At 49.1% G+C, this 27,756-nt stretch overlaps 1 protein-coding gene across 1 annotated transcript; it reads left to right on the top strand.

The window, feature by feature from the left end:
- Positions 1-1,109: 1,109 nt before the first annotated feature.
- Positions 1,110-26,327, top strand: LOC119396000 (mucin-5AC). Its single transcript, XM_049416557.1, has 6 exons — positions 1,110-1,602; positions 9,136-9,380; positions 17,263-17,549; positions 21,735-21,973; positions 23,536-23,771; positions 25,896-26,327. The coding sequence occupies exons 1-6, from the start codon at positions 1,192-1,194 to the stop codon at positions 26,263-26,265; spliced, it is 1,788 nt and encodes a 595-aa protein (XP_049272514.1). The 5' UTR covers positions 1,110-1,191; the 3' UTR covers positions 26,266-26,327.
- The last annotated feature ends 1,429 nt before the right edge of the window (positions 26,328-27,756 follow it).

Below are 27,756 nucleotides of genomic sequence, written 5' to 3'. Positions count from 1 at the left end.
GTTCTTCTGTTGTGCTGCGCTTTCCTCTTCTTGACAAGTGCGAAGCTTTCAGGTGCGAAGCACCTTAGGGTCTCGCGTGTCGGCGGGCATCGTCCTCTGCTGTAGCGGCGTGCATCGTCGTGTCCTGTTCATTTGCTTGAGTGCAAGAGAGGGCCCACCACCTCAGCGTTCGCCCTGTGGCAAGAGGGAGCGAACGTCGAGCGTTGACTATGGAAACGCTCTTTCTGCGATGAACGCTGAACTACCAGCTCGCAAGGAACGAGAACGCGCCCTCGCAGGCAGTGTCTGCTAGCGAAGTTTTTTATTGAAAAAACCGACTGCTCGAGCTGCACAACCGTTCACCGGCCACCGCTTATATATAGGCACTGGATCTTGACCTGCAATGTAGTGCCAGTGGGAGATTTCTCTTGTGCGCAGTTGAACAATAAAGATTCGCAGCGTGTACGTTAACTAAAAGCGGACTGCGAGTCTCTGTGTGTAATCTTTCTTCTATCTCTCATTGCCCATTAGCAGTGATTTTGCTCTGGGAAACACCGGCGCACACTGTATGCTTCGCCCCTCCACAGGGTTCACGTTAATGGAGCTGAAACACCCTTCCCTACGTGCTTCGTCCCTCCTTGCATTTTTTATAGGTGCCACTTCGTCAACTGCTAGGTAGATGGAATAGGAAGCGAGCGCAGCTACCAATGCTGGCACCACCTTTTACTTTACTTGTCATCAATATATATAAATTTCTCGAACCTGTCCAAACTCAGGTGGTCACCTGCAAAGGTTCAAAGCAAGCCGGCTCTGGAAATAATTAATGATAATTTCTCTCCGTCTCTCTCTTCAAGGTTAACCTCGACAGTGATCTTTTTTTGCATATGAATTACATAATATAAATCCATTTATATAAAAAAAAACATGATCTCTTATAATAATTAAATTTGGCATCTCTCATAAATAACTAATTGTTCCAGAACCTGAATCATTAAACTTATCCATTTATAAGTGAAATTACACTAATGAGCTCGAACACCACCATGCTTGGCCCATTTCCCCGCTGTGGGCACGTGCCATTAGGCCCATACGCGTTGCGCGTACCCACAGGGTCATCATCACCACCAACCCACGCACCGAGCTGCACGTTCTCTGGTTAGCCACGTGCTGAACAAGGCGACAGCCTGTAGGAGGATCTCGAAGCTTACGACGATGAGGCGCTGGGTTTCCGAATACACCACGAACACCGCAACGCGCCGCGGCACGACGACCGCTGGCAACGCGTGCACGACTGATGACTCCCCGAACCTTGCCCGAGCTCCGGCCCCCGCTGGTCCCGCTGAAGACGTGTCTTTGGGGCAGCTCACGTACAGCATCAAGTCCAGCCAGCCGTCTTCCGCGCCGGACAAGGAGGCGCAGTGCGAACGACCCGAGCAGCGGCGCGCGATGACACATCGGGTCTGCCAGTCGGAAGGACAGCTGCGGCCGATACCGCTGCTGGCTCTTCCGCGGCAGCGTGTCAACGCTACGCCGGCGATTCCTTCGCTGTCGGATGACCACCAACACGAAACGAGGCCGCAGCAGGCGCTTGGAGCCTTGCACCAGGGGCATGGAAGAGAGGCCGTAAGTCGTGATTTATTTTTAGATGCGAAGCAGCTTTTGCGCTGGGCTTTGTCCGTAGTTCCATTGGTGACCGTCCGCTATCTAAAACCTACCATAGCCATCTGTAACATATTGAGCGCGCGCTCGCGCCAAGGAGAAGTCTTCTTAGTCTTGTTCTTCGACCGCCTTGATGATGATACGTGCAGAGCACTTTAGGGGCCCGGGCTGCCGTATGCTGTCCTAGCTTGGGCTAACGCAGACAAAACCACGTGTGCTGGCACGCGCTAGCGCGTTCGGGCCTGTGTAAGGGGCTGGGTAAGACGCTGTGGCCTCTCCCCTTACACTCTCTCCGCAATCACGTGATGGCGTCGGGGAACGAGATTCTGCAGACGCGCGATGAACCCGCGTGGCGTGCTCCAATACGAAAGAGTTCGGCACGAGTAACAGAAACAGCAACTACAGTGAATTCATGGTGTGCTCCACTTGCAAGGACGCATTAACTTCGGGCAAGGTGCCATTGATGAACGGAACTTTAAGTCGACCCATGCGCTCCTTCGCATCCCCACATGGTTCCCTTTATTGGGAGATGGTGAAGTTTTTACTACTATATACTGTATGTCGGCATACTCACTCCCGAGTATGTACGCTGAATCACACTCGCCCCACACTCTTTTAGAGGGCGTGAGATGGAACGTTAGTGAGTTATAAATAGTTCAACGAGATAACATAATGGTGCAAATTAAAGGCAGCGACAAACGAGGCAAGACTTGTCTTCTCGGTGTCGGCGTTAAATGTGCGCTCGGCCGTTGTGTACCTACAAGCCTAAGGTGCTCTCGTGAAGAGCTTAAGTTGACGTGAGTCTAAAAGTGAGTGCTGGTGAGCGACTGGACATGGGTACGAAGCGCAGTGATTGTTTGTTGAGGGTTTGAAGCATTAGCGAAATGCTGTTGTGGTGAGGGGTGAATACAGGATTTTTTCAGGAGAGAGGGGCCAGATTATGGGAAGTCTGATACTCAAAGCTGAGTATGCTGTGACAGCTGTCATATTAAGCTTATATATTTAGAAATGCAGGTCAGGACATCTGCCCCTTCACATGGCCCCGCCCGTGGTAGCGGTCGACTTGAGGGAACCTGTATGAACGCAAGTTACTGGCTGCTCCAGACTTGGCAGTAATGAAGTTACAGTAAAGACATTACTTTTCACTGTAATGAGTAATGTAATGAATTACTTCAAGTGAGTAATTATCAGGAAAAATAAACCTTACTTTTCCAATTTCTTTTTGACTAAAATGTAGCATTTCCGTTTCCTCTCTGGCATAAACAAGGCATAAAAAACCTAAGTCACAAAGAAAAGTCATGTGTTGTCCTAAGACTCCTAACTATATGCATTGCATGATGAGACACAGCCCTCTAAACTCCATGGATAAGAGAAGTTTTTATCTTTATTCTTTACCTTCATTCAAGAATTACCCCGCATTGCCCTTGGCGTTACAGCAAGGGGGGTTTACAACTGAGATACAAATAAGTCTTCATTTGCACAACATACTTGTTTTTTCCGAAAGCTTCTTCCAGTCTGCTACACACTTCGGAAAAAACGCCAGGCCTGCGCTGAAACCGCAGCACAGTCACAGCGAAAGCTGGAAGAGCGGCGTTTCTAGAGCCCGTTGTAAGCTTTCTTGGGGCTACAATACAAGTACACTAGAAAGGTACCCACTACGCCATAAATCACAATTTTTGTGAAGTTGGGAAGCACCTACTAAGCCATTATTCTTCACTCTGCGGAGAAGCGAGGCACCAGCTACACGTCTGTAAGGCATTATGTGCACTCCGTTGACGCGACGACTGATGGCGATGGCTCAGCCCTTTGTAACGGGTTGGAAGCTTTAAACGGCCCACCAGTTATGTAATTTGCATTGGGTGACGCCCGGTTGCTATTTCCCTCTTCCGTTATGCTGTATAACATACGTTGACGTGGGAAAGAGACGGGGGGGGCGAAGAACCTTACTGAGACCCCGAGGAAATGGATCATGCGCTTATGGGCTTCCTTGGCAACCAATACAAGTGCACCTGGGAGGAACCCACTACGCTATAAATCACTGTAATTTTACTGAGACCCCGAGGAAATGGATCATGTGCTTATGGGCTTCCTTGGCAACCAATACAAGTGCGCTTGCGAGGAACCCACTACGCTCTAAATCATTGTAATTTTACTGAGACCCCGAGGAAATGGATCATGCGCTTATGGGCTTCCTTGGCAACCAATACAAGTGCACTTGCGAGGAAACCACTACGCTATAAATCATTGTAATTTTTGAGAAGTAGGGCAGCAGGCACTGTGCCATTTTTGGTCATTCTACAGACAGCCGTGGTACCTGCTAAACGCATGTAAGGCATTATGCGCACTTTGTTGATGCTGTGCGTGATGACGATGAAGAATTATGGCAGAGCTCTTTGTAATGGGTTGGAAGCATTCAACAACCTGCTCGTTGCGCAATTCGCATTGTGTGAGGCCTGGTTACAGAATTCGCGTTGTGCGACGCTTGGTGCTTATTCTACTCTTTTACCACGTACGCTATATTGCATATGCTAATGTGGTTCCTTCCCGACATGAAGCCTGTATAGGACCTTTTTGCAAAGCAGTTTCAAGCACCGGCATGGCTCAGAGGTTGAATACTGGGCTCCCACGCAGAGGGCCCATGTTCGAACCTCGTTCCATCCTGGAATTTTTTTTCTTATTTCGTTTTTTTTTCTTATTTCGAGCGATACTGGTTACGGACACCGGCGGCGGCGGCGGCGGCGGACAACTACGGCGCCAAAAACGGCCGGTGAAATGATCTCATAACAGCTTTCGCTGTAAAAAGAATGAGCGAATATGCACGTCCTGGGTCGGTATTCACGGATTTTTAGTTTGTGATCGTTGCGTTTAGAAAGATTAACAGGTGTCTTTAAGTAAGTATCCTTGTTTATGCCTGCCTTGTTGTTATATATTTCAAAAAAGCAGTTTCAGCCTTAACTTCCGTCGGCGCGAAGACAACAACTCCCAATTCAATTCTTGTTTTATCATCGTTACACTGTCTTTTCTACGGTACCTGCCCAGGACGTACCTGGCCGCTCTGTTTTGAATGCTTTCGATCTGAGAAGTGAGATTGGATTCCGATGGACCCCATAGTGGGCAGGCATATACTCTAATATTGGTTTTACACATGTAGTAAACACATTCCGTTTTAATTCAATCTCGCGACGTCTTAAGTTTCGCCGAACAAAGTTCAGCGCCCGTCCATCCTTACCAACTATCTCACTAATATGCGCATTCCATGAACAATCAGCAGAAAACACGACGCCCAAGTACTTAGAAACATCAGCTGTGGCAACCAACTCCTTATCTATACAGTAGTTATTTATCAGTGGTTTTTGCTTTTTAGTGAAACACATATGGATGCACTTTTTAGCGTTTAAACACGTCTTCCACTGTTTACACGAGTCATGTATTCGCAACTTTCACGGCCGATAGGTGGCGCGACTGTACATCCAACATGGCGGTCGTTGAGATTATCGGTCCGCTGCAGACGATTTAGGAACGTACTTGTTTGGCGAAGAGTTCAGTTCTTTGCGATTCGGCTGCACTCCGATTTATGTTTTAGTGAAAGCAAGGTTGCGGTGACATATTATAATAAGTAAAGGAATGTCGGGTACGTGATTGGAGCCTCATTACGAAGATAAATATGCACACAATTGTAAATAAAGCAAACACACTAGTCGCGTTGCTTGCGGCGCTTAATCGCGCGTTGCAACCCCCGCTGTGTTGTTAGCACGATATAGTAGTAAGAGACTCAGTAAAGATGTCTCAGTAATATCAGATACATTCTCGGAGACATGCTTTATCTCATTTCTGCTTGCATTGGATTCTGCCGCGTAGCTAGCTCAGCTCCCTTCGAAGCACGAAGTAATGTAAGTAAACGCAAAAAAAGAGATGCGTTGCCCTTCGATACCGAAGCACAAGAACCACTTGAGGCATGTGCGATTATCGGAAATACGATTTTATTGCGCTTTCTTCGTAAAAAAGAGAAAAAATAAACAGCGGAATGTCACAATAGGTCGACAAGCAGCTAATGAAACCAGCGCAAGACGCAATTTTCACGTTTAATATGTGACGTTCCTGTTATCATCCTACGCTTTCGGTGTTTATGAGAAGTGCAATAAGTAACATCGTACGGGACAGGGACGAAAAAACAGCGCCATCAGCAAGTAATACCGAACAAAAAGAGCTGGAGATGTGAAGGTGACGGAGGCACTTCACAGCCACTTCAGATGTGGAATGGTGCGATGGACGCTTTGAAAGCGGACTATTCATTATATTCTAGAGGCGGAACGCATTCCTTATCAGTTCTGGTACTGTCTGCACAGCGACTGTGCCGAGCGAAGGAACGAAGCGCGAGAAAGGTGATATGAGGTAGTAGACATATACTCACACATAAAATGGGATTCTAAAATGGGCCTTGGTTATTTGCTTGCGAAGTTTAACCAGCTTAACCACTCACGGCTTTTCGAGGCGCTAATCTGAAGGGGAGGCTTCTGCTTTGTCTCCCGCTGTACGCTGTGAGCACCGAGGCCCGCAGTAAAATCAATTGCCTTTTTCTTTTATTTACCGTTCACATTGAGGAACCGAAAGTGTCACGTATCGAGACCGTGCACACCGTCGCAAAACGACCCCAAACGAGACAAAATAAGTGGCAACATTCGCTGACTCAAGCGGGTCCAACATTTCAATAATCTCAACAGAGCTTCCGGCGGCCACCACTCGGCGGCGCCACGGTACCTGGAAGTTGCGAATTCTACTCAAGTCTCCCTGAAGTGCTGCCGCGTCCGGATCGCAAGATATTTTTCGGTACACCACGCAATCATCTGCAAACAGTCTTAAGGTGGACGTAATACCCAAATTTATGTCGTTAATATACATCAAAAATAATATATATGTCCTAATACAGAGCCCTGTGGGACTCCTGAGGTGGCGTTTACGTAACTCGATTTTTTGCCATTAACAACACACTGGCTGCGCTCCGATAAGAAATTTTCAATCCATTTGATAACATCACTATGTATACCTATTTGCTGAAGTTTGTAAACAAGAAGTGAGTGGCTAACCGTGTCGAAAGCTTTTCGGAAATCTAAACACAAAGAATCTCTCTGGCCCTCAGCATCAATTTCACACCTTAAATGGTGATAGATTTTACAAGTTGTGTAGTGCAGGACAAGCCCTTACGAAAGTCATGCTGTTCTTTAATTAGGATATCATTCTCTGCGAGGTGATTCATGATAGCTGAGTAAATTATGCGTTCCATTAATTTACATACAATACATGTCAGGGAAACAGGCCTATAATTTTGGAAAATCTTTTCTCGAACCACCTTTATGAATTGGCACAACGTGTGCTTTCTTCCAGTCGTAAGGCAGTTCACTGGCGCAGAGCGACTGCGAAAAGATAACAGAAAGATAAAGGGAGACGGTCGCAGCGCAGCGCTTTAGCACGTGAGGTGAGATACCGTCCGGACCAACTGCCTTGGATTCGTCCAATTCTTCCACCAACTTTTTGACACCGGGCAAGCTCAGTTCCACCTGCGCCTAGGCGGCACATTGCTAGCTGGGGTCGTTAAGCTGTCGGATTTCGTTGGAAGAAATACTGAACGGAAGAACTTATTTACATACGTTGCCTTAGCTTCGTCATCCGTGACGACTTGGTTATTGCAAACGATTTCTGGAATTCCAGATCACTTGATCCGCACCCCTTTAAATACTTCCAAAAAAGCTTAGGATTGGTTTTCAACTTTTCATTTAGTTCTTTGAAATAGGTTTCTTTTGCGATCTTTCTACTGAGCTTATAATCAAGCGTTATTTGTGCCAACCTCTCATAAAGAGCCTTGCTCTTCGTTTTCCTACACTGCGCAAAGATCCGTTTCCTGTTTTGTATAATTCGTATGATGGATGATGTAATCCAAGGTTTCTAACGTTTTTTTTTTTAAGTTTGGAAGAATGTACGTTTGGTATATGTTCGTTTGCAAGCTCACCCAATTTCACTTTGAACGTATTCTGCAGTTCATGAATGTTACATTCGTCAGCTAAGCATTCAAAAGTAGGCAGGTATTGAAGCAGCTTTTGGTTAATACTTTCATAATCACCTTTATCTTAAAAAATATCTTTCTATTCTCACAAGAAGTAAATCGTTGACTTTTGGTTTGGACTGTCGCAGCAACAGCCGAATGGTCGCTAATTCCTGGCACGACTGTTGTGGAGTTTACTACATTAGATGAGCTTGAAAACAACAAATCTAGGATATTACCTCCGCGTGTTGGTTCTCTTACATATTGTACTAGACGATATGTGTTTACAACCTTTTTCATTTCATTGTTCGCAGCACAACGAGCAACAATGTCACAATAATCATCCTACCAACACAAGTCTAGCAGATTAAAATCACCACCGAACAATATCACTTCGCCAGACACTTCTGAGAAAGTCTCATACAAGGCACAAATTGCGCTCGGATCAGGGTTCGGCGCACGACTGAGCCAACAACCAAACTAGAGTTGTTAGGCAACGCAATTTTGCACCGGACTGTTTCGATAGCCTCATGACAGATATCTAGGGCGCTAGACTGCAGTGTCAAATGAACAAGCAGAAAAACGCCCCCTCCGAGGCTCGGCCGATCTTTGCGGTAAGCCGCGTAATCTTGTGGAAACACTTCGCTATCTCGAATAGTTGAATTGAGCCAAGATTCCGTGCTCATTACGATATCTGCTTCCACCGATTCTATCAAGCCAGCAAGCTGGTCTACTTTATTTGTTACGCTTCTGCAATTAACTAATAACACAACAATATCTGTGTTCTTGAACTTTACTTTTATTTATTGGTCATGGTTTCGAAAACGGGACAACCTCCTCTTTTTCTTTATCCCAATGAAACGCTCTACCATTCACGATGAGCTTATCAAAACTCAGTTTAATTTAATTTTTTTTGTCGACCTTCTTAACTTTAGCATGTTGCCATAGTTTTGTTCTGGTAGCGCGCGTTTCAGGTGAGTAATCTTGGTCGATACCGTACGCTGTCCCTTTAAGTTTCCTGGTGTTCGACAGAATTATATGTTTTTCCTTGAAAGATGAAAGACTTACAATGATTGGACGTTTCGCTTTACTGTCATAACGTCCCACTCGATGTGCCCTTTCAACTGATTTAAGCTCAATGCCCAGATTAGTTGATAACGGCTCCACGCTGACGCGGCTGCAGCTCGTGCATCAATGGTGAACTTTTGTTAGAGCTATTTTGTTGCTTCTCAAAAGTAATATTGATGTAACGCGATTACTTTCGGCCAACTGTAATTTGTAACCTATTTTAATAACTTTTTAGGAGTAATCCTACCATCTGTCTTATCAGACAGATGGTAGACAGATGATAGCACCAAATCTTATCGCAATTGGGTGGCGTTTGCCAAAGTGTAACCGATTACCGGGAAACCACCTCAAGTTACACCCGCATGAGGAATAAACGTGCCCATTGATGGCAGGTGCCGAATACCACCGAAACGACCCAGTGGCCGGCCACGTCGGCGTCGGTGTTCCCTTATATCGCCTCCCCGTCGGGACCGTGGCATTCGTACATGCGATCGCCGTTCGTGTACTACACCACGGACAGCGACTCGAGCAGCAGCGCCGACAGCTCCGCCACCACGAGCAGCACCAGCAGCAGCAGCATGATCACCAGCAGTGCGAGCAGCAGCGACACAGCGCCCGTCCTGTACGTGGGGGCCTCGTACGTTTCCGTCTTATTTACGGCTTTCACAAGGCTTCGATCACAAAATGGGTTTATTTCCCGACGTTTCGGAATCAATTCGATTTCTACTTAAGGGGCACTAAAGTGGAACAATGAATCGCTTTAGATTGATATGCTGTACTCTGAAAACACTAATGTCGTTAATTTAACCATCATAGGCATACTGCAATAAAAGAGAAAATCAAGGTAAAAGTTTTTTTGTAAATTTTGCACCGAAATCTCCGGGTGTGACGTCACGGATTTTAAAGTAAATTTTTCGCATTTTTGAGATATTGGCACGCCGAAATTCATTGAAACTTGGTATGTTAAACCTCTGGCCCCCCAAAAAGGGCAGTGTAGTTGATTTTTATCGATTAGGTACTACGTGGGCCCTAGTAGACGCCGTCAAAATATATTGCGTCATGGCGATTGCCGATTGGTGCGGAAATGTCAAGGTGGAGCCGCCACCCGCATCTTTTTGCGGTTTTTCTCGCTCACGTGTCTTCTCGCGGCCACCCTGGCGTTTTTGGTACCGTGAAAGAGTATACTAATACGAGCAAAATCAATTTTCTATTTACAGTCCCTTTAAGGGGGAGTGACAACGGGGGTGTCGAGGTGCAACCTTTAACTCCTTTGACGGACCGTGGTCCGCCAAAGGAGTTAAAGGCAGGGAGGAGAAGGCCTTTCCTCCTCGCCACATTAGCGAGAAGGGAAAGCGCGCGTCTTCTTTGATGCTGAGAGTGTTCAGGTGGTGGTGCTGTGGCGACACACTGCGCACAAACCGGCGCAGCCTCCGCCTCGTCACTCGCTAGCCCACCCTGTTCCGCTGGGCATGCGGAAAACGCCAACGGCAGCTCGTAGAGACGGTCGCAAGCTGCCAACGCGGAGGCCGTCGCATCTTCGTCACCGACCAAATCACGAAGCAGCGATTCCTTGTCGACAGCGGTTCCGACATTTGCTGCTACCCGCGATCCCATCTCCAAGGTCCTCGTCCGCCTACGTCTTTCGAGCTCAGTGCGGCAAACCGCTCAACAATCAATACGTACGGCTCGCTCCGCCTGCACATCCAGCTCAGAAACTTATGCCGTGACCTTCACTGGAACTTTGTCATCGCCGACGTCGCCGAGCCAATCATCGGCTCAGACTTTCTGGCCCACTACAACCTCCTTCCGGACTGCCGCAACGACCTCCTCATCGACGCGACAACGGGACATTCCACACCTGGCCAGCGAACGACCGCCCAACAGCCAAGCATCAAGGTACTCAGTGTCGACAATCATTCGCCGTACCATGCCATCCTCGCCGAATTTCCCGGACTGATGCGCCCCAGCGGACTGCCACGCAATGTGCAGCACACCACCGTGCACTACATCCGGACTACTTCAGGCCCCCCGGTTTTCTGCCGCGCCCGTCGCCTTGCCCCGGACCGCATGCGCATAGCCAACGCAGAGTTCGAGGCCATGCTTCGCGAAGGAATCGCCCGCCGCTCTGACAGTCCATGGGCCTCGCCACTTCACCTCGTTCCGAAGAAGACCGAAGGCTGGCGGCCCTGTGGGGACTACCGTGTCCTCAACGCACGCACCATCCCGGACAGGTACCCCGTCCACCACATACAGGACTTCGCCTATCGCATTCATGGCTGCCACGTCTTCTCCGTGCTTGACTTGGTGAAGGCCTACACACAGATACCCGTCCATCCGGATGACTTCCCGAAAACGGCAATCATCACTCCCTTTGGCTTGTTCGAGTTTCCCTTCATGAGCTTCGGCCTGAGGAACGCTGCACAAACCTTTCAGCGCTTCATCGACGAAGTCGTCCGCGGCCTCGACATCTGCTTCGTTTACCTTGACGACGTACTGGTATTTTCCCGCGACGCCGAAGAGCACCACAGGCACCTTCCTCTGCTGTTTCAACGCCTCGACGACCACGGTCTACTTGTCAATACCCAAAAAAGTACGCTAGGCGCTTCCGTCGTCCGCTTCCTCGGCCACGAAGTTTCATCTGAGGGAACTCGGCCCTTGCCCCAACGCATCTCGGACCTGCAAAGTTACCCTCAACCCACCACCGCTAAAGACCTTCGCCGTTTCCTTGGCATGCTGAACTTCTACAGGCGTTCCTTGCCACACGCAGCCGACTACCAGGCTCCCCTCCATGATGCTTTGGCTGGCCTACGAGGAAACCAACCCGTTGCGTGGACACCGACGTTAGCGAAAACGTTCGAAGAATGCAAAGCCGCCCTCTGCAGCGCCACGCTTCTCAACCATCCCGTGCCAGACGCTCCCTTGGGACTCTTCACGGACGCATCTGGCTTCGCCATCGGCGCCGCACTCATGCAACGCGTGGACGACACCTGGCATCCCTTGGCGTTCTTCTCCAAAAAACTCGCAGCTCGGAAAACGACCCCTTCAACAACCAGTTCCGCCGACGAAACCACGACCACCGCCCCGAAAACTTTGCCAGCCTACTACAGAGAACTTCTGGCGATACTATGGACGCCGAACTACAGGAACTTCTCAAGGGCAGGTCCTCACTACAGCTGCAACAAGTTCTCATTCCAGGGTCTACAACCACAATCTGTTGCGACATGTCGACAGGACGAAGCAGGCCCTATGTACCCATGTCCCATCGCCGTGGTCTTTTCAACCAACTCCACAACCTCAGCCATCCCGGTATACGCTCCTCTACACGCCTCGTGGCTGTCCGCTATGTCTGGCCCTTCATGCAGAGGGATTGTCGCACCTGGGCGCGCTCCTGCATTCAATGCCAACGCGCTAAAGTCACCAGGCACGTCACGTCACCACTCAGAACATTCCCTCAGCCCTCCGGTCGGTTCGAGCACGTCCACCTCGACATCATAGGACCCTTTCCCCCGGCTGGACCATATCGCTACTGCCTCACCGCCATCGATCGGTACACTCGATGGCCCGAGGCATGGCCCCTCGAGGGAATCACCGCGGAAGACGTCGCCTCGGCCTTCTTCACCGGCTGGATCGCTCGTTTCGGCGCCCCCCGCCGCGTAACCACCGACCAAGGACGACAGTTCGAGTCGCACCTTTTCAGGCTACTCGGGCTGACCATCGGTTTCGAACGCTTGAGGACCACCAGTTACCACCCCTGCGCCAACGGAATGATCGAGCGTTTCCACCAACAATTCAAAGCAGCCATTATGTGCCACCCGGACTCAACCTGGCTCGAGGCCATCCCAGCCGTCATCCTCGGTTTTCGCGCCACCTTCAAGCCGGACATCCACGCTACACCAGCAGAGCTCGTCTACGGGGAACCACTCCGTCTCCCAGGTGAATTCCTCGCTGCACTGCCATCCAGCGCTACGACGTCAGATCCCACCGACTTCGTCGCCCGACTCCGACGCACCAAGGCTGCCTTACGCCCGTCACCTGCAGCCCACCATTGCAAGCCTACACCTTTCGTGTTCAAGGAGCTAGCATCATGTACGCACGCTTTCCTCCGTGATGACACCGTACGCAGGCCTTTCCAGCCACCTTACAGCGGACCCTACCTGGTCGTCCATCGCGACAACAAAAACTTCACTCTGCGCCTGAACGGGAACGACGTCCGCGTCTCGATTGACCGGCTCAAGCCCGCATACATCGCCTCGCACGAACCGGGCAGTACCACTCCTTCCATGGGCATCTATCCACAGCCGCCGCCGACGCCTCAGCCCGCTCCGGTCACGACACTCTGGACGTCTGGTACGCCTCCCAGATTTCTACAGATCCTGAGGGCTCTACACTCCGCGGGGGGGCGGGGGGGGGGGGGGGTGATGTGGCGACACACTGCGCACAAACCGGCGCAGCCTCCGCCTCGTCACTCGCTAGCCCAGCGTGACACGGCTGCATGCTACACCACGTCTCCGGTAAGGGACAACGCCACCGCAGCGTCACCGGAGGCTTACGTCATCGACGGTAGCTTTAAAACCAAGCTGCCAAGCTCGGAAGTCATCATTCCTTCAGTACCCGACTGAGCGAAGCGTCGCTATGCTCGCACCGCTGCTGCTACTACGCTAATAAACAGTCGTTATGTTTTATGTTGGGATGCGTCCTTCCATCGACACGGCATCCCACAGTGCTTTGCTTTAGTTTGCTTTGGTTGCGTGGGACCTCACCTGGTAAGTGAAAGAAAAGATTGCATCTCGACTAGAATGTACTAGCATTCTAGTATACACTCGACGTCGACATCAGCGTTGTCACTCCCCTTGAAGGAGGAGTCCAGTTGATTCCGAAGCGTCGGGAAATCCTTTCTTTTGTTGCTGTTGTGGCCTTGTGAAAGTCGTAATTACTAGACAGCCAATTCTGTCAAAATGTGCAGCTTTAAATCTTTCCGTTTTATGAGTGAAACTGCGCTGCCGGAAAAGAAGTGCGATTGCGTGGGGCAGGAACACTAATTCTGTTGCCCTTGTAGGGAACGTGGTTCAACGTCTGTGGATGTCAGAAGGCAATTAAAGAACGGAAAGCAGTAAAGTTAGAAAGAGGGAGAGGGGAAGTGAGAACGGTCATGGAGAGCGTATGGAAAAGTAGGTACGGAATATACAATATACTGCATTGGGGTCATGTACTTAACGGAGCGCATTTCGTTAAGTGCTGTTTGCCATTGGTCGGCCATCTTCGCTTGGTTATATGCGCAGCATTGTGATTGGCTGAAGATTTATCCTACGAACAATTCTATATCGCGAGAAGCTAAGAGCTTTTCCCGAATTCGGTTACATCTTTTTTTTTTGCGTTTTGATGGTAGGGGCGCAAATTTCGTTCAAAATATTTGAATGGCTAGGGAGCTATAACTTAGTGGAACATTCACTGATAAACTTGTGTTGTGTTATCACATGAGTGCTGTTTGAAGGCCCTTGTTTGCTTACGAGAAAATGTAAAAATATGGTCATATTTTCGATATCTCCAGTGATAAAATGTGCTACTGAGCGCGTAGCCGCTCAAGTCAAGTTTGCAAAATGTCTGCGTAAAGCAGATTTGGGATGACCTCAACTGCGATGTTGATTGATTTGAAGTAGCCTGAATGGAGGAATGTCTCAAAAGCGTTGCTAACCTTAGGGTTTCTGCTTAGCCGACATGTCCTATTTAATCGTCTGCTTTACTTTCACAATATTGCCACACACGCACATTTCTTTCTATGTTTTCTGTTACCGGCCCATTGCACGTGTAGTTGCTGCCTTGCGCAAACCGCGCCAGAATGTCAGGGAACATTCGAGATTATTTTATGATCATCTGTTAGGCTTGAGCGCTCAAACGCGAACAGCTGAGTTTATTCTCAAACTAACGCGGCCGCCAGCGATAAGGCTCGAATGTTCTATGCCGCATGTGCAAATGCCGACGCGCCTTGCCGCGGTTCAGATTATCGACTGTCGACGCTCTGCTCGCGCTATCAGCCTACAGCGTGTATCGCTTGTAGTTCGGCTTTCCGTTCCCCGGCCACAAGTTCGGCCAAATAAAGAGTTTCATCTTGGACCCGCCGAATGCTTCCTTCATCAACGTCACATCCCCGTGACAATATGGGCATGTACTCTGACGCCATAAATAAAAGTGGTCATCCTTTTTAACTGATTACATGGATTCATTAAGCTTTGTCGTGAAAGTGACGTCCGCCTCTGGAAGGGATCCACTATTATAGGACAGGCCAAAGTATACTATTCTGTATGCGATTTTCGAAAAGGTTTTTTTCGCAGTAAACACGGCATAATATAAAACAGCTTGGATATGGTAGCAGCGCGGCTCATAATTCGTGCGCGAAATTGCGCGGAACATCGCCTTCTCAACGCCACCTTCCCCTCACCCCCCCCCCTTTTTTTTTGTCTGAATAGCTGAGAGATATATTTCACAACTTTCCCTGCCTGATTGTGGAAGGAATTTTGGAACCGTTGTCTTATGCCCAGCTGCTGGTGCGAGCGGGCTGATCAGAGGTGGACTAGTTCCATCATTCGGTAGCCGCTAAGCCTGCTAACGAACCAATACAAACAGTGATGCCACTTGAGCGTTTTATTCAGCAATTTTCCATTAAATAAATGGCATTGTCTTGCATAACTTGAGCCAGAACAAACGACCCCAGAACGTTTCTTCGGCGTGTCTCTTGGTTGGCGTCCGAGTCACATGCGAGATAAACCCGAAAAGTGACCGTCGGCGTCAACACGAGCGGTCCAAAATGTCACGGGATCACAGATGACGTCACAGATCACCAAATTTGTGACGCCATCACGACATTGCTATGACGTCAGATTCCATGACGCCATCACATGACATCGTTGCTTGGCCAAGGATTGGCCGACCCAGGAGGAAGTGCAACGCCACGTTAGGAGCAGAAACATTCAAGATGGCGGAGTGGGGGAAGGATCGACACAATCGACTGAGGAGTACAATAAGTAGAAGATGGCTCTCACCTTCGAGTCATGCTAGGGGAATGCGTAAGGGCACGTATGGCTTTCTAACAGCGCGCTTTTGCTTGGAAACTGCATGAAACAAAACACAAAAAGTAAACTAATGGTTCAGCCATGCAGAAAAAGGAAATGGGTCCTCACTTCTGAGCGTAAATTTGAAGGAAAACATCAAAGAATGATTTAGGAACGAACATTGCCTCTAACGGAAAACATGACTTTTAGTAATATGGAATATTTGCACATAAGGAATAGATGCACCTTCACAACAGATAGCATAGAGTAGGTAGAGGGTCTTTCACACTTATAGGATCATTTTTATCGCATTGCAATGCGCCCCGAGTTTTCACCTAAGTGTGAAACAGCCTGTACATGTTTACCGCTGTTGATACGTTGCAGGCGCCCAGATAGGAAGACAGTGCATATGCTTATCGCGTGAATTCTTGTGCTTGGTTTAAGCGGGTGATGGTCCTTTGTGCAGTGATAACGCAGATGCTCTACATATTTACTCTACTGCGGGATGACGGTGGGTAGAGGCTCGAAAAAGGGGACGGGTTTATGTTGAATAGCGCTCCGTAGAATGCTTACTAAATGATAATGTAATAATTGTTGGGGTTCAACATCCCAAAACCACGACATGGTAATGAGGGACGTCTTAGTGCAGGACTTCGGAAATTTCGATCACCTGGGGTTCTTTAACGTGTACTTAAATCTAAGTACACGGGCCTCAAGCTTACTAAATGACTAAACACGATGAAAGAACAAGTGGACTTATTTGGCGTTCTTCAGGAAGTGTTATGCTAAGCGCAATTCAACATGAACGTGCAGTCCGCCGCGGTGGTATAGCGGTTACGGTGCTCGGCTGCTGACCCGAAGGTCGCGGGTTCGATCCCGGCCGCGGCGGTCGCATTTCGATGGAGGCGAAATGGTAGAGGCCCGTGTACTTAGATTTAGGTGCACGTTAAAGAACACCAGATGGTCGAAATTTCCCGAGCCCTCCACTACGGCGTCTCTCATAATCATATCGTGGTTTTGGGACGTAAAACCCCAGATATTATTATTAACATGAACGTGCACCAACTAGCCCCATCCATTGCTTGGGGGGGGGGGGGGTTTGGTCCCACAGTTCCCGAGAATTTGTTTGGGGGGAGGCCCAAGCCGCGGACCCCCTCCCCCCCGCCCCTTTAGAGCGAGTCAACTTAACATCGGTAGCTCTTATCCCTATGATTGTCTAGTCTATGATTCTGACCTTTGTTTCGACGTGCGCTTCCACATCACAGCCATTCGCCAGCCATGAGTTAACCAAAGCTGGGCTGCAAAATCGATGACGTGGCATGTGACAAAAAAAACTGGCGGCCAGCATGTGATTGCTTCTATTGTTTTAGGAGCCAGTTCTTGCAGCTCAAACAACATAGCGCTGCCTCCGAGGGGCGCTGAAAATTGTTCTCTGCACCAATCTCGGTCACGCTCGGGCTACTATGGTCGCAGGCCTCAGCGTACGGCACGCGGGAGTGCCCAAGGCGCCCTGGCCCCGAAGTCTACCGGAGTCGCCGCCCAGTGCGCTCGTCGCGACGTTGCCACGGCGACGGATACGGTGCCTCCCGAAAGCCGCTGGGGTGACTGGGTCGGAGGCGAGAAACTCCTTATGGTCGGCGCCACTCTGTTGTCCATACTGTTGATCGCGTCGGCCGCCGCCACCACTGCCAGCATTGTCGACCGGCGCTCGACCGCAGCGAACGGCGCCGGTCACCGCCTACACGATGGCGCAGCGGCTGGTAAGTGGCGCCTGGAGCGCACACCCTGGTCGCGACCGTATAGACAAATATTGTTCGCTTTGTGAAGCAGCCTTGCGGCGCAACATTGTAATCTCAAGGCTTTCTCGCAAACTGGTGCAGCTCTTTTACAGGCGACCATACTCACAGAGTTGTAGATCGCAGAGAAAGGCTGCTAAAGGAAACCCTGGTTAGCTTAGCCAGCTTGAGGCAGTGTTGAGCAGTACAGCGATTTGCACCAGCTTCGTCACTATGGCGTAAATTGGCCTTTTTAAATGCGAAGCATTTCTTAGCGAACCTCAGGCACTTTGGGCGTTTCTATCTACGTATCTATCTATCTATCTAGCCGCCTACGTCTGGGCGCTCTCCTGGTCGTCTCTGTAACTTCTAATGTACCAAAATTGGCATAGCAGGGGATCAGTGTATGGTGAACGCGATTCGCTGGTCATGACATCAATAACGCAAAATACCTGTCGCGTACGTCATGAAACCCTTTCTCTCAGTCACCTGTGGCACATACCCGCATACCAGAGTTTATGTTATGCGGGTATGTGCCACAGGTGATACAAATTTTCAACCAACACAGTAAACGCGAACACACACATTGACACGCAAGGGAAGTGATAATAATAATAATTGCAGGGGCTTTAATTTTGATTATCTGGTATTCTTTAACGTGCACCGAGATCGCACAGTACACGGGCATCTAGCATTTTGCATGCGACCGCCGCGGCCGGGATCGAACCCGCGACCTTCGGGTCAGCAGCCGAGCACCGTAACCGCTACACCACCGGGGCGGACTCAAGGAAAGTGAGGAAGCTGAAAACAGAACACCCCTGGAAGACGCTCAACTACCATGCACTCGTTCACGTGGTCCGCAACGTGGACCACGTCGATTGCGCAAAAACCGGGGTCAATGCTTCCTACAATAAATCTGCCGAGAGAACCAGGCCGCTCATCATCATCGATGACTTAAACATTGATCTATCAAGACGGAACACCGACTGGTCTGTATACTGCGTGAAACACGGCTTGAATATGGACAGGGCATCAAAAGACCTCGCTGCCACGTGCAGGACAGGAGGCGTCATAGACCATTTCATCGTAAAAGGCATCCAGGATTTCCACCAGCTCTACTATACCTCGTACTTCACTACACTTAGACCTCTCGTAGCTGCGACTACGAACGGATCCGGTCGAGCTGCTGGTGCTAACTGATCACGGTGATGATGACCTTGTTGAAGAACTGTCAAGAACCCCTTCTACACATACACACGGGTTCGTGAAACGTGCGTGCGTTCGCGTCATAACAGATAAGTATAAACATAACGGTAACCGAACTGCAACTGTGATTGCAGCGTACGCGCAGTGCTTCTGCGTGTGCCACTTGGCTGTGTGTATATCTAGAATAATATTTCTGAAACGGAGCTTTGTTGCGAGTAACGCCTGTCCTGTGCATTTGCGTTTCGTCTTTGTGCTGTTCGGATTCGCGCTATCCAGTGTTGAAGAATATAAACACTACATATCAGCTTATCGCGTGTGGTGATGGTAACACCCATGTTGCTGCTGGCATCGCTGCGCAACTGTAAACAACTGGTTATGCATATGCGACTCATCAGCATATGAGTGTGCGTTACCACTTCCTATTTCTCTAGCGTCATTCCTTAACGTTTCACTCAGTATGAAAAATTACGCCAGTCACCATCCCGTGCATGCTTCGCAGAACTTCGACTCCCATGGTAAGTGGGATCTGCCGAATTTTTTTGTTTAGTAAAGTGATCATGTTTAACAGTACTCTGAGTTATAAACAATTCGCAGTGTAATAGGCTTGCGCTGAGTTTAAATAGGTATGCGCACTTCGCAATTTAGAAAAATAAAATGTACGCAGTTGCACTCAACGCGAAAGCTGTAGGAAGTGCAGAGCACTGATTCGCCTGCCCTACGCTCGGGCGAGCACGCGCCGGCGTTCCAAACGTGCAGCCTGCTCTGCGTCCATGGCGGGAAAGGTAATCTTCATTTGTGATGCAGTGGTGCGCTTTCCCCTCTTCTTCATCTTCACATCACTCGTCCTCACCCTCACTTCCCTTTTCCACCCCCTTGCTATACTATACACGGCTATGCTACGCTGTACCCTCCCCCTCACCATTTCCATCCTCCTCACCTTGACTTCCCTTTCCAACCCCTTGCTGTACTCTACTACATGGCTATACTATGCTTTACCCTTCCCCTCCTTCTTTCCGTCCTCTAGCCCTGACTTCCCTTTCCCACACCCTTGAATTACTGTACTATACGCGGCTATGCTATGCGCTACCCTCCCCTTCTCCTTTCTCTCCTCCTAACCCTCACATCACTTCTCCTTACCCTCACTTTCCTTGCCCACCCCTTGCTACACTATACGACACATGGCTACGCTATACATGACTAGGCTATACATGGTTTCGCCTGCGTGACCCAATACATGGCTATGATACAGATGGTTTTGCCCGGGCGATGCCATACATAGCTATGCTATGCTTTGCTATGCTATGCTTTGAAACACTACAAATAGTGTCCCCTATACCTTCCTTGGCATCATTGTCTATTGGTTTGCATTAAGGTTGTGTAAAACAAGGAAAAATAAAATTCCTCTTCTTTCGTTCAAGTGCAAGGAATATAGCCCAGCGTACGCCGCGTTAGCAGTGGGAATCTTCAATTGGCCATCTGCCACTGCCTAGGACTTTCCCGAGAAGCTGCTTTTGCCGCACAATGACCGAAAGCAGCGTCTCAAGCAGTTATGAGAAGCCCGGGGCAACAAATCTAAAGGTTGATTCAATGTTGCGGATGTGAGTGTGTTCCGATTCTCGGAGGAACTGCAGAGAGTCCATGTCGGTACAGCTATGAAGACAGCTTCAAACCAAGCGCAAGCAACGGAACGAATCCCGTACCACCCGAAAGCCATGCGACCTGGCGGCTCCGGTGAAAAAATCTAAAAGCGTTGCTGCATTCAAACGCTTTGTGTGAAACTAGAGTTGACATATCTTGCTCGAACAGCGAACTGTGGCCCACCTTTTTCTACTATTTAGGCGTCCCGGACGAGGATACGCATACAACCTAACAACGACAAGGACATCACAAAAGGCTTGTTGTCATTCTCCGGCTTGTCTTTGTGTTGCACGCCTGCATTTTTTCTTCAGCAAGGGAAGAGGAGGACTCTCAAGCAAGGTGTGCGAGCTGTTTCATTTTTGATATAGATAAAAGAGCTAAACACACTGCTTCATTTATGACGTCATTGAAGTACGTACCGAGATCGAAAAGTTGCGTTTCAGCTGCCCTCTTCGCGAGCGTTAGTGCAATACTTTCCAGAAAGAGAGTCACTGTTTGCAATGTCGAAACCTGGTACTTTATAAACAAGCACTGCACTCGTCTCTAGAGCATAAAGGAAAAATTTAGTGAATATTGGTTTCAGTGATCAACCACGTACTGCATTACACGCCGGTTTAGCTTCCCCTTAAAGGGAAGCTGAAGAACTTTTTGAAAAAAAGATGACGTTGCAGGGTGTAATCACAGTTTGACCCCTGCAGAATTCGAAAACCGGTGTGAGAGTTCTCAAACGTGAACGCAAATAGCACTTTTTGTCAAGAAAGCGCGCCTGCCGCCGCGGGGCTTCTTGAGATGCTCAGCGAACGCGGTGACGTCATCCTCGGTGTGCCGCGTCATCTGCAACCGCAGCACTGTTAAAGCGTGTCTTCCGCGCAGCCGGAGCTAGTCACGGAGGCATGGTTGAAGTTATGAGAGCCGCTTGTCCACATTGCGCTCGGCTGCTTGTCCTTGTGGCACATATTGTAATTCAGCTGCACAAATTTCAGCGTCCATATACTTACTTGAGTCGCGGGTGCATAAACAGTGCCCTCGCAGTTAGTTTCGATCAGTTAGCCGCTGGAACTTTCCATCGGAGTGCAGTTCGACTCCGCCAAAGGTACCGAAGATGACGTATTCCGGTGATTTAGTTTCCACGAACACATTTTCACCGCGCTTGCGTCGGCGGAGTGAGACAAGCTTTATTTTTTCGCGTATTTTAAAGCTCCTGCTGCAAAAACCGTGGAAAAGGTTACGACATCGTCGACAATAACGTCGGATCTTGTTAACCACAAATCTTCACCGTATTCTAAAACCACTTCAGCTCCCCTTTATGCTTACGGATCATTCCAGGAGTGGCGCCCACTGACCCGCTGCTACCCGGCTTGATTGCGTTCACCGAGTCTCCTGGGAAAGGCGATTTCGGCGCTGTGGCCGGTAAGGCGTCAGCGAAGGCCTCCTGGAAGTCCACTACGAATGAGATAGCCGAGGAGGCCGACTTGACCACCGAGCAGCCGGTCGCAAGATACGGTAATGCCAGCGGTGACTCGGTGACTGCCGAGGACATTTTGGCGATGCCGTTCCGAAGACCCGTAAGTCAGTGTTCCCGATCGGGAATAGAAGGCGCAATACCGAACAAAAATAATGCTTATTTATTAGATCACTGTGCTATTTCTGACGCGGCGATGCTGAGTCGGGTTCCTGATCTATATTCCTGAATGCCCTCGCCATTTAAGCCCTGTCTGTCAGCCGGTGTGCAGTCGTTATCTGAAGTAAGACCAAAAGACGAGCTAGTTGGTGCATATACAGGGAGGGAACGACTCCAGCGCTTGCCATCGCCGTAAAGCCTTATTAAGCAAGATCGAACATATATACCCAACCAGAGCACGTCAACCGCTGCACGTTCGCACCGTTCCTAGGTGCAACACCAGGCACTATCACACCGAATCCCTTACCTTAAGGAGTGACACTTCCTTGATGGAAATGGTTAATGAAGGGTGACTCATACAAGTTGACCCCCTAATGTGAATGTGAAATGCCTCAGCAAGTTCCCGTATGGTGCGATCACGGTGCTTAAGCAAGATTGACCGTATCAAAAAAGCTCGCTTCACAACCACACTGCGCCAACCACACATACAGGGTGTTACATCACACAACCACACGGTGAAATAGTGTCTGGTGTTGCGCCTAGGAGCGTTACGCATGTGCAGTGGGTGACGTGCTCTGGTTGGGTATATATGTTCGATCTTGCTTAATAACGCTTTCAGTTGATAGTAAGCGCTGGTGTCGTTCCCCCTCTTGTCGCTGTCGCTGTTCGCGCTTTAAGTTTCTAAGAAGTTATCTATCTATCTATCTATCTATCTATCTATCTATCCAGGCACGTAGCCAGGATTTTTTTTCGGGGGGGGGGGGGGGGCCCAAGGCCTTATTGTTCGAAAGAAAGTCTTTCCATGGCAAAAACAAAAAAAAAAGTTGCCTGGCAATATAGAAGGCTGGAAAAATTTCGGGGGGGGGGGGGGGGGCCGGGCCCCCCGGGCCCCCCCTTGCCTACGTGCCTGTATCTATCTATCTATCTATCTATCTATCTATCTATCTATCTATCTATCTATCTATCTATCTATCTATCTATCTATCTATCTGTCTGTCTGTCTGTCTGTCTGTCTGTCTATCTATCTATCTATCTATCTATCTATCTATCTATCTATCTATCTATCTATCTATCTATCTATCTATCTATCTATCTATCTATCTATCTATCTATCTATCTATCTATCTATCTATCTATCTATCTATCTATCTATCTATCTATCTATCTATCTATCTATCTATCTATCTATCTGTCTGTCTGTCTGTCTGTCTGTCTGTCTGTCTGTCTGTCTGTCTATCTATCTATCTATCTATCTATCTATCTATCTATCTATCTATCTATCTATCTATCTATCTATCTATCTATCTATCTATCTATCTATCACTGAAATCTTGGAAGGCCAAATGCACGCCCTTTCAAACACAGTACGTGCGACTTTTACAGCTGTGTGCAGTTGCATCTCAGCAGATATTACATTGATAAGAGTCCAGAGAAGGTCAACGGAACCTCTTCATCGGGTTCGTAAGGGTATAGCTCGTATGTAGGGCGGCACGTTATTTGTCACAGGCGAAACCCGAATGCGGCGCAGTCTTCTACACGCACTGCCACAAGCCTCGGCGCGAGTTCCTCTACCGGGCTTCGCTCAACGCCTGCCTGGCCGCCGCAGACGACCGCCCTGCGCAACTCTGCAACCGCGGCACCAACCGGTTCTCTTCGTGGCGCGATTGCGAAACGAGATGTGTCTTGGCGGAACCGCCGCACGAGGCCTGCGTCGACAAGACGCTGCTGCTCGGATGCAGGAGGTACACTGCGCACCCGTCGCTTACCTTTGCAAAGCCTTTGTAAGCCTTTGGAAAGTCGCGAAGGACGATTTAGATTTAGATTGTCTGAGGACGATTTAGATTGAGGATCCTCTGAGTTAACTTTGGGTCGATGGAGGTGATCCCGATGGTTAGGATGGTCGTGGCGACACGTTGAAGGACTGGACAGGCCCGGTTGTTCAGATCCTGGCAAACTTGAGCTTTACACACTTTACACTTTCTGACAAAACAACTGCCGGGGCGGCCACTGAACAGCTCTCGCGACAACAACTGGGCTGGGCCCGCACCAAGCGTTCAAGCCCTTAAGAGAATATCTCTAAATCCTTCGTCCCTGGATCAGAGTCGGCGCCAAGCACGACCTCTGTCCCCACCTCAACCTATCCGTCGAGCACCAAGCTCTCCTCTCTCCTTTCTTCCTTTAAACCCACCCTGTCTCGTCTGAGACCGCCTTACGGGACCAACTCTTTTCGATACTCCACCAATGAAGCAGAGAACTTTGTTTCTCTCAGTGACGCGTCTCCGTGGGATCGCTTCTGCCGCACGGGTGACTCCGCCTCGAAAGGAGCGGTCGACAAAAGGTCGCGGGGTTCGGCTACAAAGGCGCGGGTAGAGGCGAACGGCCTAATGGCCCTTCTAAGCGCCCCTTTTCCGTCGGGCGCCGTCTGCCGATTAGTCACCGTTGATCCACACTGGTGAAATCTTCCCCCGAACATAACTCTCTGGATCCTCAATCTGAATCGAGTGGAGCGCCGTAGCCGCCACCTCCGAGTCAGGAGCGCGTGGTTACCACACAAAACATGACATTGTGCGCGCTGGTTTCATTATGCAAGCACGTGCTGGTTGTTATGAGAAGCGCTAGACGACGATACAAGAATATACATTACATAGGCGCACTACTACACCTATGTATTGTATGCGCTTTATAATTAACAGTTAAATGTACCACAAGCTCAAACGTCAACGCTTCTGTACGTGCTCCTCACTGTACTTCAAGAGTAGACAAAATGTGTAATGATGTAAGCCGCACTGGGATGGATCCATACTTCTAAATGTTATGCTGCAATTATTCGGCGCCACAGATATTCATAACCAACAAAACATTTCTTAATGCATGCTTCATGTGCATGTTTCTGCAGTTATGTATGTAACCATCCTGGGACGGACGCCATGCTGAGGCGGCACTTAATGCGCACTGCGAAGTGCGAATCGATATGTAATTCAAGGGTTCTTGTTCACTATAATGGAGTAAGCGAGTACTCTGTTCGAGATCACTCTGGCGGCTGCTATTCAACCACAAATCTCTGTTGTAAAACTCGGCCGCTGCAAGGTGCATACAAGTGAAGTCTTGCGTGCGCTTTTCTAGACGGTTAATCGTACCGGGCTGCAAAACAAAAGAATACTGAAGACTCCAAATGAGCATTTTGTCAGTCCATGGCTTTAAGCACGTCAATGCGCTGCTTATACGCCGACATCACCGCCATTTCCGAAAGCTTCATCTAGTTTGAGCGCAGAACTGATGTGGCGTTGCACATAAATTTTTGGGCTGTGTATCGTAGCACGCCTTGTCCCTACAGCATCTAACCTCAGTGTCTTCCCGTGATACATTCATGCATTTGGAATTTATATGTTTTATGAATTTATAAAGCGTTACGTAGCTACAGCTTGGCAAAAAGGCGCACACGCTGGGCGTCCACCAAATCTATGTCCGAAAGCACGTGACTTTTCCCACTCGAGTTGATCGACACAGGGGCCAACAACGGCTGCAGCAACTTACAGCATTGGATTAGGAGGGGGAGTCCCGACTAGGCACCCTAGTCTCGACTAGAAGGGAGCGCCCCCTACTAACCTTATTTGGGCTCGCGAGCGTCCTGTTCTCGCTGGTGAAATATAATCAAGTCAAAACCCAGCCCAATTTTCAGCATTAACCTTAACAACCTATCCAAAAGAGTTGCCTTCGTGTTCTGCTTAAGGATCCTGTGCCATTTTTTGTTTCGTTGTGTCTTAGCACTACCAACGGGTGGACGGCAACTTCTATATTCATAATCCTTCCACCACCCTTTTGGGTTTCTGCAGAACCGGTTTCATATATATTCTTGCATATTGCAGGCAGGACGTCCACTCTAGCTGGTGGTGGTTCGACGGCCGGGTGTGCCTTGCCTGGAACTTCCCAGCCGGTGGGTGCCCTGCCAATGGCAGCGCCGTGTTCGCCACGGCCAACGAGTGCACGGCCCGCTGCACAAACCCACGATATCCGCCCTGCACCGCACCGCGCACCGTGCCCTGCTCCAGCGAGCAGCTCAAGTTCCCCTTCTTCGCGGCAGAGGCGCCCTCGTCGGCGGTGCAGGGCCGGAGGCACTGCTTCAGGCTTACCCGGCGAGTGCTCGAGTCGCACCGGTGCCTGACCGGAGCTAATCGGTTCCTCACCAAGGCTGCCTGCGAGCAGGCCTGCAAGAAGCCGCGGTCAACCCGACCGTAGCCGCAGATCCTGCGCTGCGGCCATTTGTATATATGTAACAATACAATGGCAGAGTTTGATAATTTTTATTTTCCTTCGTATGTTATGTTTCGCGTGTCTGACAAACGCACAGATATGAGACGGGCAGCACTTGACGGCATCGTTGCGCAGAAGATTTTAGGGCACGTGAGCAGGGTGAATGTAGCAGAAACTTTCTTTCTTTCTTTCTTTCTTTCTTTCTTTCTTTCTTTCTTTCTTTCTTTCTTTCTTTCTTTCTTTCTTTCTTTCTTTCTTTCTTTCTTTCTTTCTTTCTTTCTTTCTTTCTTTCTTTTTGAAGAGGGTTTGCAAAGCTTGGCTGCGGAATTAACTTCAAAGTTTTGGGAAGTACGGCTCATAGGATAGCGGAAATTTCAGTATAACAATACATATGTTTGCAGGCTTCTCTAGCGGAGGTAACGCCGCCTTTTCAAGCGATGCGAGTGCAGCTCGTAAATTAAATATGAACGGCCGCGTTTTCTTTTCGTCATCCAGGACTGCTTAGAGCTTGTAGGATGTCGCAAGATTGCGGTTGCCTGGTATATACGCATAGTATAAGCAAAAAAAAAAAAAGAGGGGTGGGGGGGTAACCAAGAACGTTGACAGTCAACTAATGCCAAGGAAAATGCGCATAGGCGAAAGCGTATGCTCGCCGGACAGTGTCCTAGTGTGGAAGGCGTCCGCTTCACGCACGAGAGGCTGGTGGTTCAAATCCCACCGAGAGAGACCCACTTGTTTACAGTGAAAGGCGTCCCTCCGGTGTCCGATTGTTTACGGGGTGTGAACGCCTGGGATCACGTCACCATGTGATATCACATGGGGACGTCATCACATGACAAAGGTGGGCCGATCCCGGGGACAGTGCAGAAAGCTTAACAATGCCTCTGATCCTAGGGGTATTGCAAAACCACGTTAGTTGCAGAAAGCCTTCCGAGGGGGCCGCGGGAGGTTCAATACATCGACTGAGAAGGAAAAGAAGAAATGGCGTCCGCCTTCGGGTTGACTTAGGCGGATGCATAAGTGACCATTTACCACATGATGCGCCTGCACAGTGATTGTGATTTACATTGTTCGTGCTCCTCTCTCTCAAACCTGTCATTCTGTGGCTTGAGTTGGGTTCCCGTAGGTGAAGAAACGAAAAAGGAAAGGGGAAGCTCGTTCCACGCGCGTATTCCAGGTTTAAAGCCTATTTAAAATAAAAAGTGAGGGGAAATATTCCAAAGGTGAATTTAGAGAATAAAGACCAACAGGTGAAGAATAAAATAAACGGAGGGTAAGCTAGCAACGTGTAATAGCCGGGATAATAGGGTGTTTGGCAAAGGAGTAGGTAGCCGAATGGTATTAAGTGCAAGCGGAATGTGTCGCCTGTAGATTCTCTGTAGTTTTATTATTGCAAGTTCAATGTTTGGACGGGGAGTAATTTTGGGGATGACGAAAGTTTGAGAATTCAGGATACCGAGCTGCCAATTAATGATG

This window comes from Rhipicephalus sanguineus, chromosome 6 (assembly GCF_013339695.2).
Source record: "Rhipicephalus sanguineus isolate Rsan-2018 chromosome 6, BIME_Rsan_1.4, whole genome shotgun sequence".
NCBI classification, from domain to species: Eukaryota; Metazoa; Arthropoda; class Arachnida; order Ixodida; family Ixodidae; genus Rhipicephalus; species Rhipicephalus sanguineus.
Note: the sequence above shows the minus strand (reverse complement) of the source record. Positions and strands in the feature narration are given on the sequence as shown.

Coding starts and splice junctions, on each gene's coding strand:
- LOC119396000 (XM_049416557.1), top strand. CDS start 1,192: ATGAGGCGCTGGGTTTCCGAATACACCACGAACACCGCAACGCGCCGC. Junction 9,381..17,262: donor GTCCTGTACGTGGGGGCCTC/GTACGTTTCCGT, acceptor CTATGGTCGCAG/GCCTCAGCGTACGGCACGCG. Junction 21,974..23,535: donor CGATGCCGTTCCGAAGACCC/GTAAGTCAGTGT, acceptor TATTTGTCACAG/GCGAAACCCGAATGCGGCGC.